This window comes from Falco peregrinus, chromosome 1 (genome assembly GCF_023634155.1).
Source record: "Falco peregrinus isolate bFalPer1 chromosome 1, bFalPer1.pri, whole genome shotgun sequence".
Taxonomy (NCBI): Eukaryota; Metazoa; Chordata; class Aves; order Falconiformes; family Falconidae; genus Falco; species Falco peregrinus.
Window position 1 is genome coordinate 11,328,552 of NC_073721.1, and position 17,696 is coordinate 11,346,247.

The 17,696-nt window shown below is 38.6% G+C and overlaps 1 protein-coding gene across 2 annotated transcripts in view; it reads right to left on the bottom strand.

The window, feature by feature from the left end:
* LOC101922919 (rap1 GTPase-GDP dissociation stimulator 1-like) overlaps positions 1 to 17,696 on the bottom strand; it is a 34,483-nt gene that overhangs the window by 7,573 nt on the left and 9,214 nt on the right. The window contains exons 2-8 of one of the 2 annotated variants that reach the window (XM_013304132.3): positions 12,974 to 13,084; positions 11,998 to 12,120; positions 11,708 to 11,833; positions 9,397 to 9,525; positions 8,045 to 8,170; positions 7,257 to 7,400; positions 2,980 to 3,114 (exon numbers count right to left, since the gene is read on the bottom strand). In XM_013304132.3, coding sequence (XP_013159586.2) covers positions 2,980 to 3,114; positions 7,257 to 7,400; positions 8,045 to 8,170; positions 9,397 to 9,525; positions 11,708 to 11,833; positions 11,998 to 12,120; positions 12,974 to 13,084 — 894 coding nt within the window. The remainder of the gene's footprint in view (positions 1 to 2,979; positions 3,115 to 7,256; positions 7,401 to 8,044; positions 8,171 to 9,396; positions 9,526 to 11,707; positions 11,834 to 11,997; positions 12,121 to 12,973; positions 13,085 to 17,696) is intronic. The other variant, XM_027795489.2, reaches the window with a different exon arrangement.

Genomic DNA, 17,696 nt, shown 5'->3' on the forward strand with positions numbered 1-17,696 from the left:
TGAGCTAAAAACTTCCTAGGAATTGCTGTTACTATATACTCTGGTTACTTTTGATCTCAGCTATGCCCTGAACGAAGTACTTAAGAGGATAAGCACAGCATTGTTTCTCTTTGTTTTTCTAGTTGTAATAGATTATCCATCTACTCACCCACTCACATGAGCAAGGCTTTCCTGTGCTTGCTCATTTTAACTGAACTAGGTGGCAGAAGTCATTTACGTAACTATTTCCTGAGAATGAATGTTGGTTTCATATTTGAGCTTACTGATCCCCTGTTGTTCACGCCTTTGTTTCTGTACTTCCCTCTCCTAATTCTTGCATCTTTCCTCCAGTTGTTAATGCAGTAATCCCTGGTGATAATCAGAAGCTTGTCTGGAAAGAATCCTAATGCTTCTTAACTGGGCTACCGAAAGCCGCTTCCTCCAGAGGAATTTTCCTCCCATCTTCTTCATGTCCTGTTGTTTAGGTTTTGGTTTGTTGGGGTTTTTTTTTGAGGGGGTGGGGTGGTGGCATGGCAGTGAAATTAGGGAGATAACTGTTCTATCTCTTCCTCCTATTGGGCAAATTGGGAAGTAGACACTGTTAAGTAAATTGCTCTTAATGTCCTTGACTGGTTCCATTCACTTAGAGCAGCATAACGACTTTTTTCAATTCTTTTATAAGCACCTATTCTCTTTTAAGATTGCACTTGAATTGAAGACTTCCCCTGTGTACCTTTGTAAGTATTAGCCCATATTTAATTTAATTTTATGATTTATTTGGATTTGCACTCAGTCTTTTTTTTGTTTGGTGTTCGGGTTTTTTTCCAGGTAGCAGACTATATTGTTGAAAGTGATAGAATTTCTGTATCTATAGAGCAATGTATTATCATGAAGGAATGTCTTACAGCTTCCCTGTTATGAAATTTTTATCAATTGATGAGCAAAAGTGTGGTGCAGAAATAGCATTTTAAGTGCCTACATTGCCTACATACTTAGAAAGATCTAAAATAGTTTGTAACACACTTGAACAGAAGAAATAACCAAAATAGACTCCATATTGATACATTGATATTTTATAATTCAGAGCTTAGCCTTTGCAAGTACAGCTGCAAAGAACATGAAGATGTACTGGTAACTCTGTAACAGGCAATGATAGAGGGATGAAGTTGTAGGCCGCAACCACATTTTTCTGGAGTTCTGGGACCTATCATCTTTGCAGATCATCTGCATTCATTGCTTTGTTAAGGAGTTCCCAAGGAATGCTTGGGCTTGGCACTACAAAAAGCAGACCTTAGTATTTGTTGAGGAATGCGTTCTGTTTTGAGTTAGAATGTGATCATCTCTGCTTGTTTTCAAGGGAAACTACATCAAAATTATTATCTTTCAAATGAGATTAATAGGTTTCTTTGCTCCTTGTAATCATTGAATCCTATTGTACACATTACAGGAGGGAAGTCAATGAGAACTAAGTGGGAGCCCATGCCTAGGCTTATAGAAAAAAAATTCCTTCTTTTCATTCTAATAAAATTAGTCACATTTTGCCTACAAAACTACTCTCCAAGTTTCAGCTGGATGGCTTTCTGTGATTTTTCATGATTCTGTGATTATCTTCTAACAGCTCTATGTTAGGTTGTAATTGATGTAAGGTAGCTAGCATGCATGGTCAAGAAGCTGTATACTCTTAGCACCAAAAAGCAATTTGCACAGGCCTCTGTGTGCTGATGTGGATGGTGGTAGAACATCTCTTCACAGAAAAATAAAATACACATAGAAGCAGTGAGGGGCTTATGGTGTGAACGTTTATGAAAATACTGAGTAGAAAGATGTGACTGGCTATTGTGATCCAAAGGATGTGATGATCCTGTAAGCCAAACTAAATAAATTACTTGAAAGCATATAAAAAAACAGTTGAAAGCAATAAGTGAAGTTCTGAGGAGAGCTACCTGCAAGAAGAAATGAGTGTAACAGGCTTTAAAAGGAAGTAGCGGAGGCTAAGTAGCAACTAGTACATTCTGGGGCTCTCACTGTTCAAAGCAATGATTATAGCACACAAATTCAAGTTTTTGTTTTCACAAAATAATTTTGCTGTCACGCTCTTCTCTAGGGTACTGTAGAGCTGTGTAAGGACTGCGTTGCAGGGTAACGTACCGTTAAGTCTCTAGCAAAACGTGTCTGGCCTTTACATGGAAGCAGTAAATTTGCAATAAGAAGCAGCATAACTTTCTGACCTGTATTAACAAAATATCACAAGAGTAAAATCGTAGAATAGTTTGGATTGGAAGGAACCTTTTAAAGCTCATCCAGTCCAGCCCCCTTGCAATGAACAGGGACATCTTCAACTAGGTCAGGTTGCTCAGAGCTCCATCCAACCTGGTATTCTTGAATGTTTCCAGGGATGGGGTGTCTACCACCTCTCTGGGCAACCTGTGCCAGTGTCTCACCACCCTCATCATAAAAAATTTCTTCCTTATGTAGTCTAAATCTACCTCTTTCAGTTTAAAACCATTACCCCTTGTCCTGTCACAACAGATCCTGCTAAAAAGTCTGTCCCCATCTTTCTTACATGCCCCCTTTTAAGTACTGTAGTTTTTAAGCGTGTTACAAAAGCCAAATAATCAATGAATATTGGCTTTATAGGAGAGGAGCAGGTTGAGGAAATCCCTTCCAGTTGTGATGTGATAGCTCCACCCCATACACTGTAGTTTAAACTATAAACCTTATTCTGAATTTTTGTCTTGAACTGCTGTATACTGTTAATATGACAACATCTCATCAGCGGCCAATGAGATCACACTTTATTATATTTATAACTTTTATGTAGATGAGAAGTCCTGATGAATTATTCAAATATATATGTCTCTACAGGGGGAAAAATGGTCAATTGCCCCTCAAAATACAAAGAACTGGAGTTGGTGACTTGGACAGAGCTGCACACATCTCCATTACATGACCTGTCTTTACAAAGAATTACAGTAAGTCAGTTGTCTTCAAACTCTGTACCTGGTATAGCAAGGTTTCGAAGTGCGCTGAGTGCAGCATGTTGAACAGAGATGTCCCCACTCTCTACATGCTTCTCCAAAAGATCTAGAAGCTGATCTATGACTCCCAGCTGTACCATTCGTACACAGTTGCCATCTGAAGAAAGAGGCAAAACCAAGCAGGTGAGCGAGATAAGAAACAGTGATAGACATTAATCATGCAGATTGAGAGCTTGAAGAATTCTCGCCTTGACTTTTCATGTCTTGATAAGATGGACACTGTAGCTTTTGCATTGTTTTTTACAACAACTCGAGAGATAAGTGGGCATCAGCCACTTGTGAACTGATGCTGAGACACCGTCTAGTAAAGCTTAGCTTGAGAGAGCTTTTTAGGGACAGTCACTGTCAAATTCAGGCCCATGTGTTTTCCCATCAATTTCTTCCTCAGTGCTGCTTTACTTTCCACTATATATGTAGTGGAATACTGGTGGCATTTTCCGTTTCTCCACAGGATAGCCTTAATAATCCAGTTTTGCTATTCTACTCGTTTAAGAGACTCTTGTGAGACCAAGGATCTTATCTAGCAAGGTGAGTGAGTGATTACTAGTTTTGTACTGCTGTTAATTCTTGTATTAATCAAAATTTTTTTCATTAACTAATCGTAAAAAGAATTGGGCCTAGGCTTTTCTTACCTGTTTTGAGAAACCCACTTTCTGAAATGAGAAGTTTTATTGTGTTGCACTCGTATGAAGCTAGGAAAATGAGTTGACTTAGAGAGTTCTGATCTATTTAATGCTGGTGAAAGTGATTTTTATGTTCCAAAGAACTACCATTTTTCCCAGTACGTGCTCTGCACTGTTTTGTCAACATATGTCTGTATCTTTCCCCCTGCCCAAGAACTTGATCTGCAGGGGTAACAGCCCTTTTGGTATCAGGAGGCATCTTAGCTCACCTTGACAGGAAATGAGAAAGCATTCTCCTAAAGAGCAAAAGAAAACCCTCCATATTACAGTTTGCAGCCTTCCTGAAGGAAGTGTTTTGAAGATGCCATCTGTCAAATATTTTCCTGTATTTTATTTTATGCAATTTATTATGCCTCAAATGGAGCGTTTTCCTGACACTGGCCATTTCCATATTGCTGTGCTGTTACCATGTGGGCGCTGTTTGTTAAAATGTGGCAAAAAAGTGTGAATGCTATATAGGAAGATCACATCTTCACCTGGAGTAAACAATTATCCATGTACCTATACAGACTTTGTGCAAATACAGAATCTGGCCAAAAGTAGCTTTAAGTGCTTCTCATGGTACTAACTGCTGTATGCCTAAGATGCACAGGCTTCTAAATTTTGTGTGTATACCACTTGAAAATGGGTCTAGTAATTTTAATGCCTTTGGTTTGAATATTATTTCTACCCCAAAGTAACAAACTCCTGAGTTGTCTTTTGAACTAATGCCTACTATTCCTTTAATCTCATAGCATTTCTGTTGTTAGCATATTTTTCCCATATATTACTGCATATGTTAAGTAAGAATTTGTCAAATGTTCATACAATCGAAGTGGATATTTTCATGATAGAACTGTAACTGAAATAGTTTGAACTCTGATCATGCAAAAATCTTTCTATAGTAATTTATGCTTATGCTTTCTAAAGCTGATGGGTTTGCTTGTGATTCTTCAGATGCTCTGTTGCCTGGTCCTAATCTTTAGAGATGAAAGTATATGGAAGAAATCACCCAGTCCTCTTTAGGAACAGGTTTTCTAGGAATAAATAATCTCTTTTGGTGTGACAAAATTCTACAGGCAAAATATTTTGATCTTCATGTAGACTAACCTTAACTGAACTTAATTTCTCTTCTCCCCCCACCTTTCAAACCAAAGAATGGTAGAGCATTTTTTTCTCTTGTAGTCAAGTGAGAATAGGCAGAAGCCATTAGTGGTTGCCTTGCTTTGATGGTCACAGAGCTCCAAACTGGTGTTCCCTCCTATGGATTTTTGCTTGTATAACAGCAGAACCTTGAATGTAATGGCTCATAGTTAAAGTCTGGTAGGAACAACCACTTTCATAGCTCAAAAGCTGTCTGTCGTCTTTTCACTGCCTCAGAAGACATATGATGTCGAGATCAGATTTCCATAGGATTTTTTTCCTCTTAGATTAAGGCCTGTGCATACATCAGTGGCATATATGGGGGCCTGAGAGCAATTACTCACTTTTTCCACATGAACATATAATGGGGCTGTGGGGGAGGTGGAGGGAGAAGAGCGACAGGCAAAGCAAGCCATTCAGCTGAATACATTGAAGATAGCCAGTTTAAAGGCACCGAGGGCATGTCTCTGGCCTTTGTGGAACCATGGTGCACAGTGGGTGATTCAGAGCAAGGTATAAGACAAGGAAGAAAGGATGGGAGTGGGAAGGTGGAGAGCATGTATGATAGCTTGCTCTAAAAACAAGCAAAAAGCCCCCAACAAATAAAAAAAATGTCCAAATGCATTAGACTGACTAGCTAAATATTGAGACAGATGTGAGGGAATCCTCTATGATAACTAAGCACATATTAATGCAGAAAGTTGAGCAATGTTGAAAAAGTTCCTTTTTGTTAATTGAGTTTGAACCCAGTACAGTAGCTATCTGTGAGAAAGGACAGAAAACATGGTGGGGTATTGTCTGGTGACTGATTCGGCACAGCATGCCTTCCAGGAATCTGTGTTTCTCTCCACATAGTATTAAGGCTTATTGCTTCCTATAATTGGAAAGTGTAAAAGATGAAATGACTTATCTTGAGATTTCTTTTTTTCCCCTGATTTGTCTGAATAACCCTCCCTTCCTAAAGGTGACTTAAAATCTAAAACACCAATAACTGTGTGTTGTTTGTGGGGTTTTTTTGTTTCTAACAAATATATTTGCTGTGAAACATTCCTAGAGTCTCGCCTCTAATAATATGTGATTGGGGGGGAGAACAAACAACAAAAAACAACACAAAACAAAAAAAACCCCAACGGAAAACCGCAAAACTCGCATGCCTAACTACCTCATTTTTCACTATTATGTCCTTCAAACTGCTTCAATATCATTAGTATCTGTAACTTAAAGGTATGCGCATCTGCAGAAAAGCAAGAATGTTACCATTTCAGAGCCAGGTAGCAGTGAAACCTAATAGCATTGTTTTTTTTCTCCACTCACAAACACTGGCTTTCCATCTTTGAAGGGTAGAGAATAATCAACCTTACCATTTTTTTTGTAAAATTAGCAATAGCCCTTGCTCCTGTCTCTGTAGCTGCATGTATTGAGATGTGATGCAAGTACTGGTGTTCTGGGAGATGATGCCACATCCCTTAGCAAAAAAAAAAAAAAAAAATAAATTCTGTATGCGCTTGTCTGTTGCACAATAAATAGAGGGGACATCTCATGTCTGTTTGTAATTAGCCCCAAAGTAAACTGTTCTGTCTGCCTTTGGGGAAGTTCAAATCAATGATGACTTAAGATTGTTGTTATTAATATTTTAAAACTTTTAAACTGTTGGTTGCTCTGGGATTGGGCATGATGGGATGCAGTATTAAGTGGTCCCGTTCCTGATGTTTTATTCTTTAACCTGTATTGTCCAAAATGCAACATAGCAGGGCTCCCTAAATTAAGTTGTTGTTAGGTCTTCAGCCTTTTTGTGTTATTCCTGAAATCAGCTTAAAAGACTTAGTGAAAAATCTAGGTCAGCAATGTATGTAGTCTGTTCCTAATAGATGCAGAACTTACATTATAAGAAAGTTCTTATATTTCATTTGTTAATCCAAGTTTTCTTATGTACACAGATTTGGAATAGTGAATGAGGAAACATGAGTAGTTGAATACCATGTGAACTTAACCTGATGATTAGCTTAAATTTAAAAACCAGCTCTTAGGGCAGCTTTGAAAGTGAAGTTATAGAAGCAGTGTGTGAATTGACAACCACAGGTACAGTTACAACGAGCTGAAGTGCTTGTGTTTGTGTGCTGCGCAGGAGTGGTTGCAGTGGTGTTAGATGACCTGTGGCAACATACTCATATGCTTGAAGGAAAGCATGGCACTGTGAGTACTAGGCTCCTATAAAATGAAAAAGCGTGGTGTCTGAGAATTCCCCTAAGGATCATGAAACAGGGGGCAGATGTGTCCCTGTTAAGGAGATGAAAGCGACAGAGCAGATGGCAACTTCTCTGCTAAGGAGACTTTCTGGTGTGGTTTCTTTAAGTATCTGGACTGTCAGTACTCTGAGGTTTTTTTTGTTGTTTGTTTTTTGGGTTGGTTTGTTTGTTTGTTTGTTTGTTTTTACCTCCAAGCAGCAGAGAGACAATGAGATCTGATGCAGCCTTCAAAATGCATGTGTCTTCAGCTTGTGAACTACCCTGGAGCCTCAGCAGGATCTCGGACAGCACCTCTTGCACCCCTGCCTCCACCAGCTGCACTTTCAGAGAATCTGTAGAGATCACAGTAAAAGCACACTAAAGCTTCTTGGGTCTTTGAAGTGTTTCAAACTAGGAAGCTAAATCCTTGAACTTTAGCCAGTGTTTTTTTCAGACGTAGTCACTGTTTTGGTTTTATTTGTAAGGAGCATTCTGGTGGTAGGATAACACCAAGGCAGAATTGATCTCTGACGTTTCTTGTATTACTGGTCATGGGTTTTCATTTCTTTTAAGATCTGTTCAGTTAACCGGATGTTTTTAGTGGATTCTTGTTGGTGCCTGTTACACCACTGCTTAGAACAGACATCTTCTATGCTACTTTGTTGTCATTTTTTTTTTTTTTTTTTTTTTATAAAAAGCAATCTGTCTAGTCTGCTTTCCTCTTAGCACCATGGAGAACATTGGTTTGAATCTGCTGTCTTATGGATCCGCTGAAACGGAATGGAATGCTATGCTCTCTCTCCTTTCTTTTTTGCCTCACCTATTAAGCTTCAAAGTCCTTCTTAGGCCAGAATTTTGTATGTTCTTGTGTCTTATTTCCACTGAAGGGATTGCTGGTTCCATTAGTAGGATCCCATGGCAAACACTGAACCTGGGGCTGAAGCTAAGTGCCAGCACCCAGTCTCCCCGCATTCCCCCAGGCTGAAAGGAGCCTTACCATTTTCTGCAAGTGCTTGCAGGACCTCAAACACAATTTCTAACCTCTCATGGTTCGCTGCTCTTCTCAGTTGTCTCACCAGCTGTTCAGCAATGTTGGTCTTGCTTAGAGCTTCCTTGGCTGTATCTGTGTATTTGATAAAGTCAGGATTTGGAATGTTTATCTGATTAAATGTTGAAAGCATATCTCCCTATATTCTGAAGTGATTAGACATACTTTGGTCTTGAATGTTTTTTCTGTTCTTATAGACACTTCAGTCCCTTTGGACAGCACTGAGATAGCAAAACTCTACTCCATCCCTTCTTCCCCCCACTTTCTTTAACATCATTTTTGTGTAATTCCTGTAGCTGTGACTTTATAACAGCTTTCAAATTAATCCTGGCTTAATTTCACTGACTTTTATGAATCCATCTGTAGTATGATTATTTAATACATCAAACTGGCACATGCTACTTGGCTGTAGTAGTACATTTTTTGCCTCTATTAGATGCATCTAGTCTTGCTGGGATCCTAAATATCTACAGGATGTATGTTAACAAAAAAATTTTTTTTTCTTTGGAAGCTTGCTGGTATCTGATGTAGTACAGATTTGGATGGAGTATGGTATTAAGTAATGTGAAATCTACAAAGGACAGACCTCACTGGAGGATGATGTGACAGTGTGGTACCATACCCACTTCCCTGCCTCTCCCTCCCCCTAAATGCAGGCAGCAGTAAATCAAATTGTCGTTAGACCATATACGAAGCGTGGTAATAGTTTTCTACTTGGTCTTTTTCTTCTGTCACAACTTGTTTAAAGTAAGGTAGATGTATTTTAAATCAGTGAGGACACCTTTGGTTTGAAAATTGCATAAATGAAAAGGGAAACTGTTTCATTAAGGTATACAAACTTAATAATTAAATAAAATTTTAATAAATGAATACTTAAGATACCATATCTGACATAGCTGAAACTGCCAATTTATTACATAAAGTTATGCCCTCTGTACTTTTTTCTGGGTCAAAACTTGTCTCTTAAATCTTAATTGTGTTAATAGAGTACCTGCAATAGCTGGTACTCCAGGAAAAATACAAAGCATCCAATACAGATACGGTGGCCAGTCCCTGATTAGGTATCAGTAGTGTTTAAAAAAAACAACCAAAACCCAAATCAACCAACCAAAATAACCCCCAAACCAAAACCCCTCCCCCAATAACCCAACAACAACAAAAAAAAGAAACAAAAAAACCCAAAACAAAACAAGACAAAAAACCCCCAGAGCAAAAACCTGTGGGTGTTCTGCATATACATAGAAAGGCAGTGACAGTGTGAAGATGATATTTTACTTGAAGATACGAAAACATTTACTTACCAAGGTCTGCGAGATTGCATAAGGCCAGTAGATCAACGTGGACAAGGGGCTCACTGTCTGCATAATCAGTTAATATTCGGACTAGCGATGTGGTTACTCCTGCCTTCACCAGCTCTTCCTGAAGATCCCCTGGTAACAGTAAGCGTAGAGGTTAAAGGGGACCAATATATAGGGGACCCTTTTATAGGGGTCCAATTAGATCAGTAAAAAGGGTCCAGCTGAGATGGTTTGCAGCAATATAGTCTGGTTCTGTCACACACTGTTAGAATTTATACAGCTTTTGTGCTGTGGGTCTAAGTGAATGCATGTGTGTGAGAAATGCAGGTTCAGGGCAGTTTTGCTAAACCTCCCGGTTCTGCTTTGACTGAAGGAATTAAGCCACTGTAAAAATACATAAAGCCAACTGCATGAGCATCTCTATTACTACTACAGCTACTAATGCAAGTTCTGATGGGCTGTATCTGTTGGTGTGTACCTGAAAATTGAGTGAGGAACAGACAGTTGGCTTATTTCTCTCAGGGAATGGGAATCTCAGCCTTGTCCTGTGGATGCTTTTGTTCTGAAGGGCAGGGAGAGGGAAGGGACTGGAAACTCAGGATAAAGCATGGTCTAGTGACAGGTCTGCTTTCCGAGATCAGTAGTGTTTTGACTCAGAGCAAATGTCCATATACCTGCTTTTTGCATATTAGAATTACTTTTTTTTTTAAGGAAAAAAAAATATTATTTGTAAAACAAGACACTTTACAAATACCTGGGCTATTACAAGAAATCACTGTGAGACAGACTGCTTTAAAGTTGATCCAGGGGAATCATCCTCTTTCAGTGTTTTGAATGCTAGCTGATCAGCATGTAGGAATGAAGAGTGGTTGAATTCAAGGTATCATTGGGATTTTTATGGGCTGATAAGGTTTCCAAGCAGGTGTAAATTCATGTCCCTTAAGGGAAGTCAGTGAAGTACAGTAAGTAAAAACTAATTTGATCCTGGTTTTAGTATACTAACTACAGTTGTCTCCACCCACATGTAGAGTTGCTGAGGAAAACACTGATAATCCGTTTTCTTTTTGTAGTTTGTCTTGTAAAGAATGAAAGCTTAATATCTAAAATGACTTTAAGAATGCCAAGAGCTATGAAATACGAAGTTGGACAGTGGTTGCTTAACAGTATGGTGACACGGCTTTTGCAGCAGTGTCTTGCTGAGAACTAGTCAAACATGGATGATGGCATATATGACAGACTCCAGAAGGTACCTGAGTGCTGTTGCAGCATACACAATTGTAGGGAATCAGTCAGGGAATCGGTGAAGTTAATTTTTCTGTGATGTATTTATTGTTGTGTTAGAAATTATTAAAGCACATATCTTAAAGTCATAGTCATCTTGTTAAATCTATGCTGGGCCTGGTTCTGACAGAAGTGAAGCAGATTTGGAGTATGGCCATATGCTGTAGTAATGCTGGCTTTACAGTAGTTGCATGAGGCTTGCGTGTAATCATATGGGGAAGTTTTTTATAAAATTGCTGCAAATACACATAACTTGCAGGGGACCGGTAGAATCTATACAGTACCTATTATGCGAAGAATGCCGAGGCAAAACCATAGCTTTCTAGGTAAAGCTATGCAGGTCCATGCTAGAAAGGTAAGAGAAGGTAGGTCGAAGGTAGAAGGAAATAGATAGAAGGTACGGCGTAAAAAGTTCCATATTACCTCCAGTATGCAATAAATAATTTTGGTCAGTCTGGGGATTAAAGGTAGAAAAGGTCTTAATTTGTTGGGGCAAGTAAATGGAAAGGGTTTAAATCTTGAGACCAACAGGCAAGCTAGTGTACTGGCTTTATGGAAAAATCTGGAGCACAGAGATCTCCTATATGCAAGCAATGGTCCTCAGGGAGGACAATTCCTTGCAGAGATAAATATATCAGTACTTTTTATTTTTTAGATATGCTTTTTCTGAGTCTTTTAAAAAAAGTGCTTTGCTTTATAGACACTGTTATTACTCTGAAAGAAGACAAAACCATTCAGGATTTGATCCCAAGGCAGTTCTGCAAGATTAAGGTATATATGAGGCTCGGCTACTCTTGTACTTGCAGAGCAGTTTTGACAAAGATGTATTACCTTGAAGTCAAAAATATAGGGGGAAGCCCAGAGTTCTGGAGGTGTTTGGGATGCATTCAGCCTGGTGTCTGTGACCTGTGTAAACTGTATGTTTAACTGGAGGCTGAAGTACATTATGTGCTCAGGTCTCATAAAGCTGAGAGTTACAGGTTATAATACCTTAGAGCTAGGGAAAATAGGGTTCTGGCAAGTCCATACTTACGATTATCATAACAGATACGGCCAATAGCCCTCCCAGCATGCAGCAACATTTCTTGGTCTGTACTCTCCAGCAAAGGTATCAAAACTGGAACCAAATCTGCTTCAATACATGGTTTCTTCATTTCCTCTGTGTAGGTAAAGGAGAGGAACTTGTGGGGTTTTGCCATGTTGGAATGAAACAGTTGCAGTTGTAAGACCAGTAGCCGGTAGCCATGAAACAAAACTCAAGAGTGGAAACGTACAGCTAATGTGCTGTAATATGTCTTGTAGTAACACTTTAGTAGAACATACCATTCTTAGCTATCTCTGAAAGCACCTGGGCTGCTTTCACTGCACATCGTGGATTGCCCTTCAGGATTTTTGCCAATGTTAGGAAGATTCCGCTCTCTCTGAGTAGGCTGAGGGATCTCTGCTCTGTAATGATAAGAGTGTTAACAATACCTGCAGTAGGTTTGCAGCTGTTTTATTTAGATGTTGTTTGTTTCCTAGAATTCTGAGTGGACGTCTGTGGGATCCAAGGTTCTGATTTAACAAGGTATTTGAAGGCTTAGTCTAAATATATGGAAGCAGTCATCTGCTTGAATTGCAGCAAGTGTAATTCCAGTTGATTATTCTGCCTCATGTGGAATTGAAGCACAGGTGGCAAAGCAAAGAGGAAGGCAGTTTCATCTTCTCTGACTATAAAAGGATGCTTGCATAAGGCATGGGAAGTAAGGGATTAAGACTATTCCTGAGGTATGGCCTAGCGATTCATTTTGTAGGTAGGCACATCTTCTTTTATTAGACCAGCAATGAGAGCAGTCAATTCCCTTAGCCTTTTTTCATCAAAAATATGGCTAATTGTCCTTAAGGTAGCAAATTACCATCTGCCAGGAGATCCAAATAAATGCAGGTTTATGTCATTTCAGGAGAATGTGCAGAGACCTTAAGGACTTTCTTATAAGGAAACTAGGAACTGCTTTTTTAAAATTCCTAACCGATAGGGTCACTCTAATTTAATCCTAGGAGTTTGTAGGAAATAAAATATTAACTTTGGAATTTCTCTGCAGCTTCAGGTGCTCTAGTGACTAGTAGCTTTATCTGGTCACAGGTTGATTTATGAGTATACAAAGAGAAAGGATAGCAGCAAAACAGGCTGAGGGCAGCTATATTTCCAGCAGCTTGTAATATTCACTTGTAATACAGATTACCACAACAGATGAAAACCTTCAGTGAATGCTTTTGGATTGTGCAAAGGGTCAAACAGTGATCTGGAGTGATACTTAGCTGTCTTCAGTAAGAGCCAGCAGAATCCTGTTCAGACTTTCAAGGATCTGATCTTCAGCTTTTGGGTCATCTCCGCAGAGCCCAAGGTACTCCAGGTGCTGACTCAGGGTTTCTAAACAGAATGGTATAGAGAACTGTGGTGAGCCTGTACGGACAATATTTTTAGTTCTTTCTGGTATTTTTCAGTGACAATGGCTGACCGTAAGATCAGCTCCTGAAGGGTCCAGATCTAAACAGGCTCACTAAATAACTCGTTTAATCCAAAAGTGTGAGGGCAAAGGCTCCGTCTGCTTCTTAGCACATAGCTCTTGTGCAGGTATAGACGTGCAGAGATAAATTACATCTGGAAGAATAAACCAACATATAAAGTAACTGTGGCAGAGTTTGAAGTGGGGAGGGGAGAGGAATAGTTAGAGAACCCAAATGGAGCCTGTCATTTCTAAGTGTCTCCTTACCCTAACCATAGCACTTGCAGTTCGATTACATGTGTATCTGGTCTGATAGTGGCCAGTAGCAGGCACTGAAAGAATGCAAGCATGAAACAGATACAGTAACATACTTCTCCCTTAGTTTCTGGCAACCTTGGCTTTTGGAAATGTGCCTTGTATCTACATCGATGCACTTGATACATTTTGATGGACTTGTATTCCATAATGTTTTTAATTGCCTATTTAAGATAATTCATACTTTTTATCTCCTTAGCACACTATGACATTAAGTTCCACAGTTTCGCTGTTGTAAAAGACAGGTACTTCATTTTGTTTTAAAATAGCTACCAAAAAGCTCAAAGCTAATAGCCTTTGAGTTTCTGTAGTAAGAGAAAGGAAAGATGCTTCACTATTTGCCTTTCCCATACTTGGCATGATTAAATGGATTCTTATTATAACCCTCCCTTGTAATTCTTCTGCCAGTTCATTTAACGTTTCCTCTACAGAAGCTTTGATATAACTTGTCTCAATCTTTCTCCAGTTCACTTTTATTTTTTTTATTTTTTTTTTAGGTGAGGAGCTAGAATTTGAAAGTGTTTTCAAGATATAGGTGGACTGGGATTAAGACAGAGATAGGGTTTTTCTTTTGTTTGTTTGTTTTTTCTTTTAATCCTTTGTCTGTTTGAGGATGTGTTTTGTGCAGCTATTCACAATGACTTTCTGTCTTCTGGGCAGAGAGACTTAATTTAGATCCCCACCATGATTCATAATTAGGCCGTCTTTTCCCCATCTGTGTTCTGTATTTACAGACACTGAACTTGATGTGCCTCTCTGTCCCAAGTTATACAGGATGATAATATGTTTCTGCAACTGTCTGCAGTTCTTCTTAGCTGTGTACTCCAAATAATCCAAAACCTCTTCACCATTCGGCTATTTCTGGATTGTTTATGAATGTATTGAATGATGCAGGTTCCAGCAAAGGTAACCTCTAATAATTATGTCTCTCTATTGTGAAAGCTGTCTTTATTTTGCCCTTCAAACTTCATCAGATAACCTTATCTCTAACCCCAAGATAGCGTATATGATAAACCTTACTGAAAGGCTTGTAGAAATTGAAATGCATAGTTAATAGTATCTCCTTTATTCACCCTCTTGCCAGCTCCTTAAAAATACATTTAAAGCAAGAGAGGTTGAGCATTACTTGCCTCCACAGAAGTCGGAGACTCTCTCCTTTTTTTATCATGTCTGTGTTTAGTAATTTTATACTTTACTATAATTCTGCAATTTACCTATGCAGATATCAGATTACTGTTTTTAAATTCCTGCATTCCTTGCAACTGCTTTTGTAAACTCATGCCACCCTTAACTGCTTTCCACCCTGTTAATCCTGTAGTTGATTTAAATGGCGTTCTGCATATCACAGTCGGTGACTTGATGATTCATTTCTTTAATGCCTTAAACTCTGTGGAATAACATCCAGTCATGACAGTTGGTTACCGTTTCTTTTACTGATTTGTCCTAAATCTTCTGTCCTTTCAATCTGAAGGCTCCTCCATTTACTTCCTTAAAGTGAAAAGACCTGAAGTGGTTGAATGAATGTAAGAAATAATGTTGGGAAAACTGATGGCTGAAGTAGTTAATTATAGTAGAATATAATGTAAAGTGCTACCAAAACTGTAGTAAAATAGCATTTTACTTCACAAACTATTTCATTGAAAAAGATGAGTTATGAGTTTTAGTCTAGAAATTCTTCAGCCCAGGATTAATAATTCATACTACTTGTTGTTTGATGGCTTCACTGTTTTCTCTTTTCTTAATGTGTCCATTGGTTAATGTGGTGTTGTTTTAAAAAGTAGAAGCCATGAATTTAGTGCATACAGGAATCTACTTCAGAGGAACCAGAAGTGTCTTGAGTTGTTTTGAAGAGAGGATGAATTAAAGGGAGGGAAGTAGAATGTAATTAAAGGCTGTTACTGTCCTTTGAGAAGAAAAATTATTTGGTTTAAAAAAAAAAATCAAAAGCTGTTACTTAAGAAAAACAATTTTGGTTTTGTGCTTTAAACAAGATGCTGTCTGTAGAAAAATGAATGGATTCATCAGGTTAAAAATCTTTATGGGGAAGTGTCAATATTATTTTTTTTGATTAAGAAACTGAAGCTATATGTGTTGATGTCTCGTGGAAAGGCTTTGTAGTTCAAAGTAACTGTCTTTTGTGGCCTCTTCAAAATCATGTGCTAAGGGCAACCCATGCATAAAATTGATGGGAGATCAATGGCTTTTTTAAGAAATAGATGACTTCAGATTTGTTGCCGTTTTCTTAATAAGAACAGGCTGAAAGCTCCTGGAGTATATGGAAATTAACCTTGTTGTACATCTTTTGACCTGCTTTAAAAAAATAATGTTTCCATTTCTGTCCACATTCTCCTGCCACAACTTGCTGAATAAATGATTTTTGCATGAATGAAACACATGGAGAAAACAGGGGGGTTTGCAAGAAAAAAAAAAAAAAAAAATCACCTGAGCAACCTGACAGTTGAATCAGCTTTGATCTTAAACTAGATCCAGTGGGAGTGGGCAGAAGGCTACAGTTGCTGGTAGAGCAACATCAAATAAGTTAGGATCCTGTGAGAATGAATTATTTGCTGAACTCTGACTTCGTCCTAATGAAGACCCAAAATGTGTTGGCATGAGGTAATACATTTAACTTGTAGTACTCTCTCCTCTAATTAGAACAGTAGTGATATTTGCAACTACGTTTCTGATACAGTTAGTATATATAGAAAGATGAAAAGGCAAATCGCGCACTCTAAAGTGGGGAGGTGGTTTTACAAATAGCAGGGAACAGGCTACATTACTGGTCACTTGTTAGGTTGGTATAGTGGTAATTAGAAATCCAGGTGCATTGTTATTTTTCCAGGGAATAGATCAGTAGAATAACACCATATGCATGATGACAAAGTCCTCATAAAATATCTCTCTGGTTACAGTCCGTAGTATTGTGAAATTAGTACTATAAGCAGGAGACTCAACCAAGTAGCTGACTGAAGAGCTATTTTTATAAAAGTTTTGCAGGAAGGCAGTGTTTAACTGTAACACTCTTAAAACACTGAACCCTTTTCTTAGGTACTCAGAATTTCATCATGTAATTTTTGTTTTGTTTATAAAACTTGTTTTAAAACACGTTATAAAACGTGTTGTTTATAAAAACTTGATTAATTTTATTGACATGGCACTGATTCCTCAATACTCATTGCCTTTAAGTCCATGCTTTTAAAGTGGAATTAAAGCAGACGTCAGAAGAGACAGTTATTTTTGTGGAGAGGCACACATACAGACTGTGACTAAAATTGTCCAGAGAAGGATATTTCTGTTTTGTGTAAAATTCTGTGGTGTTGACATTTTGTCTCATCCTGTGCTGGAACAGAATGTTGATGAGGTGGAACTTCAGGCAAAACAGAACAATTTGTTTCAGATTTCTTGCAAATGTGCTTCTCCCCCTGCCGCCGGGGGCTGCCTGGCATACTGGTCTGCTGCCCGGCAAGCTGGAAAGAAGCCAGCCAGGCTAGCGGGCTTGTTGGGCAGTGGGAGTGCCTGCCCGCCTACCTTCTGAGGAGGGTTTTAGCAGAATAAACGTTCCTAAGAAATATTTTGTTTGTTCTCTTGAATCAGCATTTTTATCAGAATATTGTTGATCAGCTTTAATTCACTGTAGAAATAGGGGAAATGGACTCGGGCTCTGTCCTGGAAAGCTCTAATTTTACATTTTCATTGATTACCTGCAGGGCCTGAATTTAAAAATCCCTGGAGACTGAAGTTCAAAAGGCTGCTTTTTTTTTTTTTTTTTTTTTTCTCTCCTTTACCTGAACGGTTAGGTTATTGTTTCACACATAAATCTGTGCATAAGCTACTAAATAAAGGCACAGAAACCAGACTTCCGCTGTGGGAGATGGTTTTGGATCATCTTGAGAGCAGAAACAACGCAGAAAACATTCTGGACCATGGAGGTTTCATCTGGCTTCTACAGTGGGGAAAGAACATGAGGTGTGAGCTCTTTGGATCCCTTGGACTATTGCTGTGCCAGTTCCTAGCACAAGTTTTGACCTATGAAGTCCTCAGGGACCTAGAGAGAAGGAATCTCACACATCTCTCTTATTCAGTGACTGATTATGCACTCCCTAAAACAGGAATGCCTTATCTGATTTATTTTTTTTCTTCTCATTTTCTACCCTTTCACACGTGTAGGAACTATTTTGTGGTTTGGATTGTTTTGTTTGTTTGTTTGGTTCGTTTTTTCTA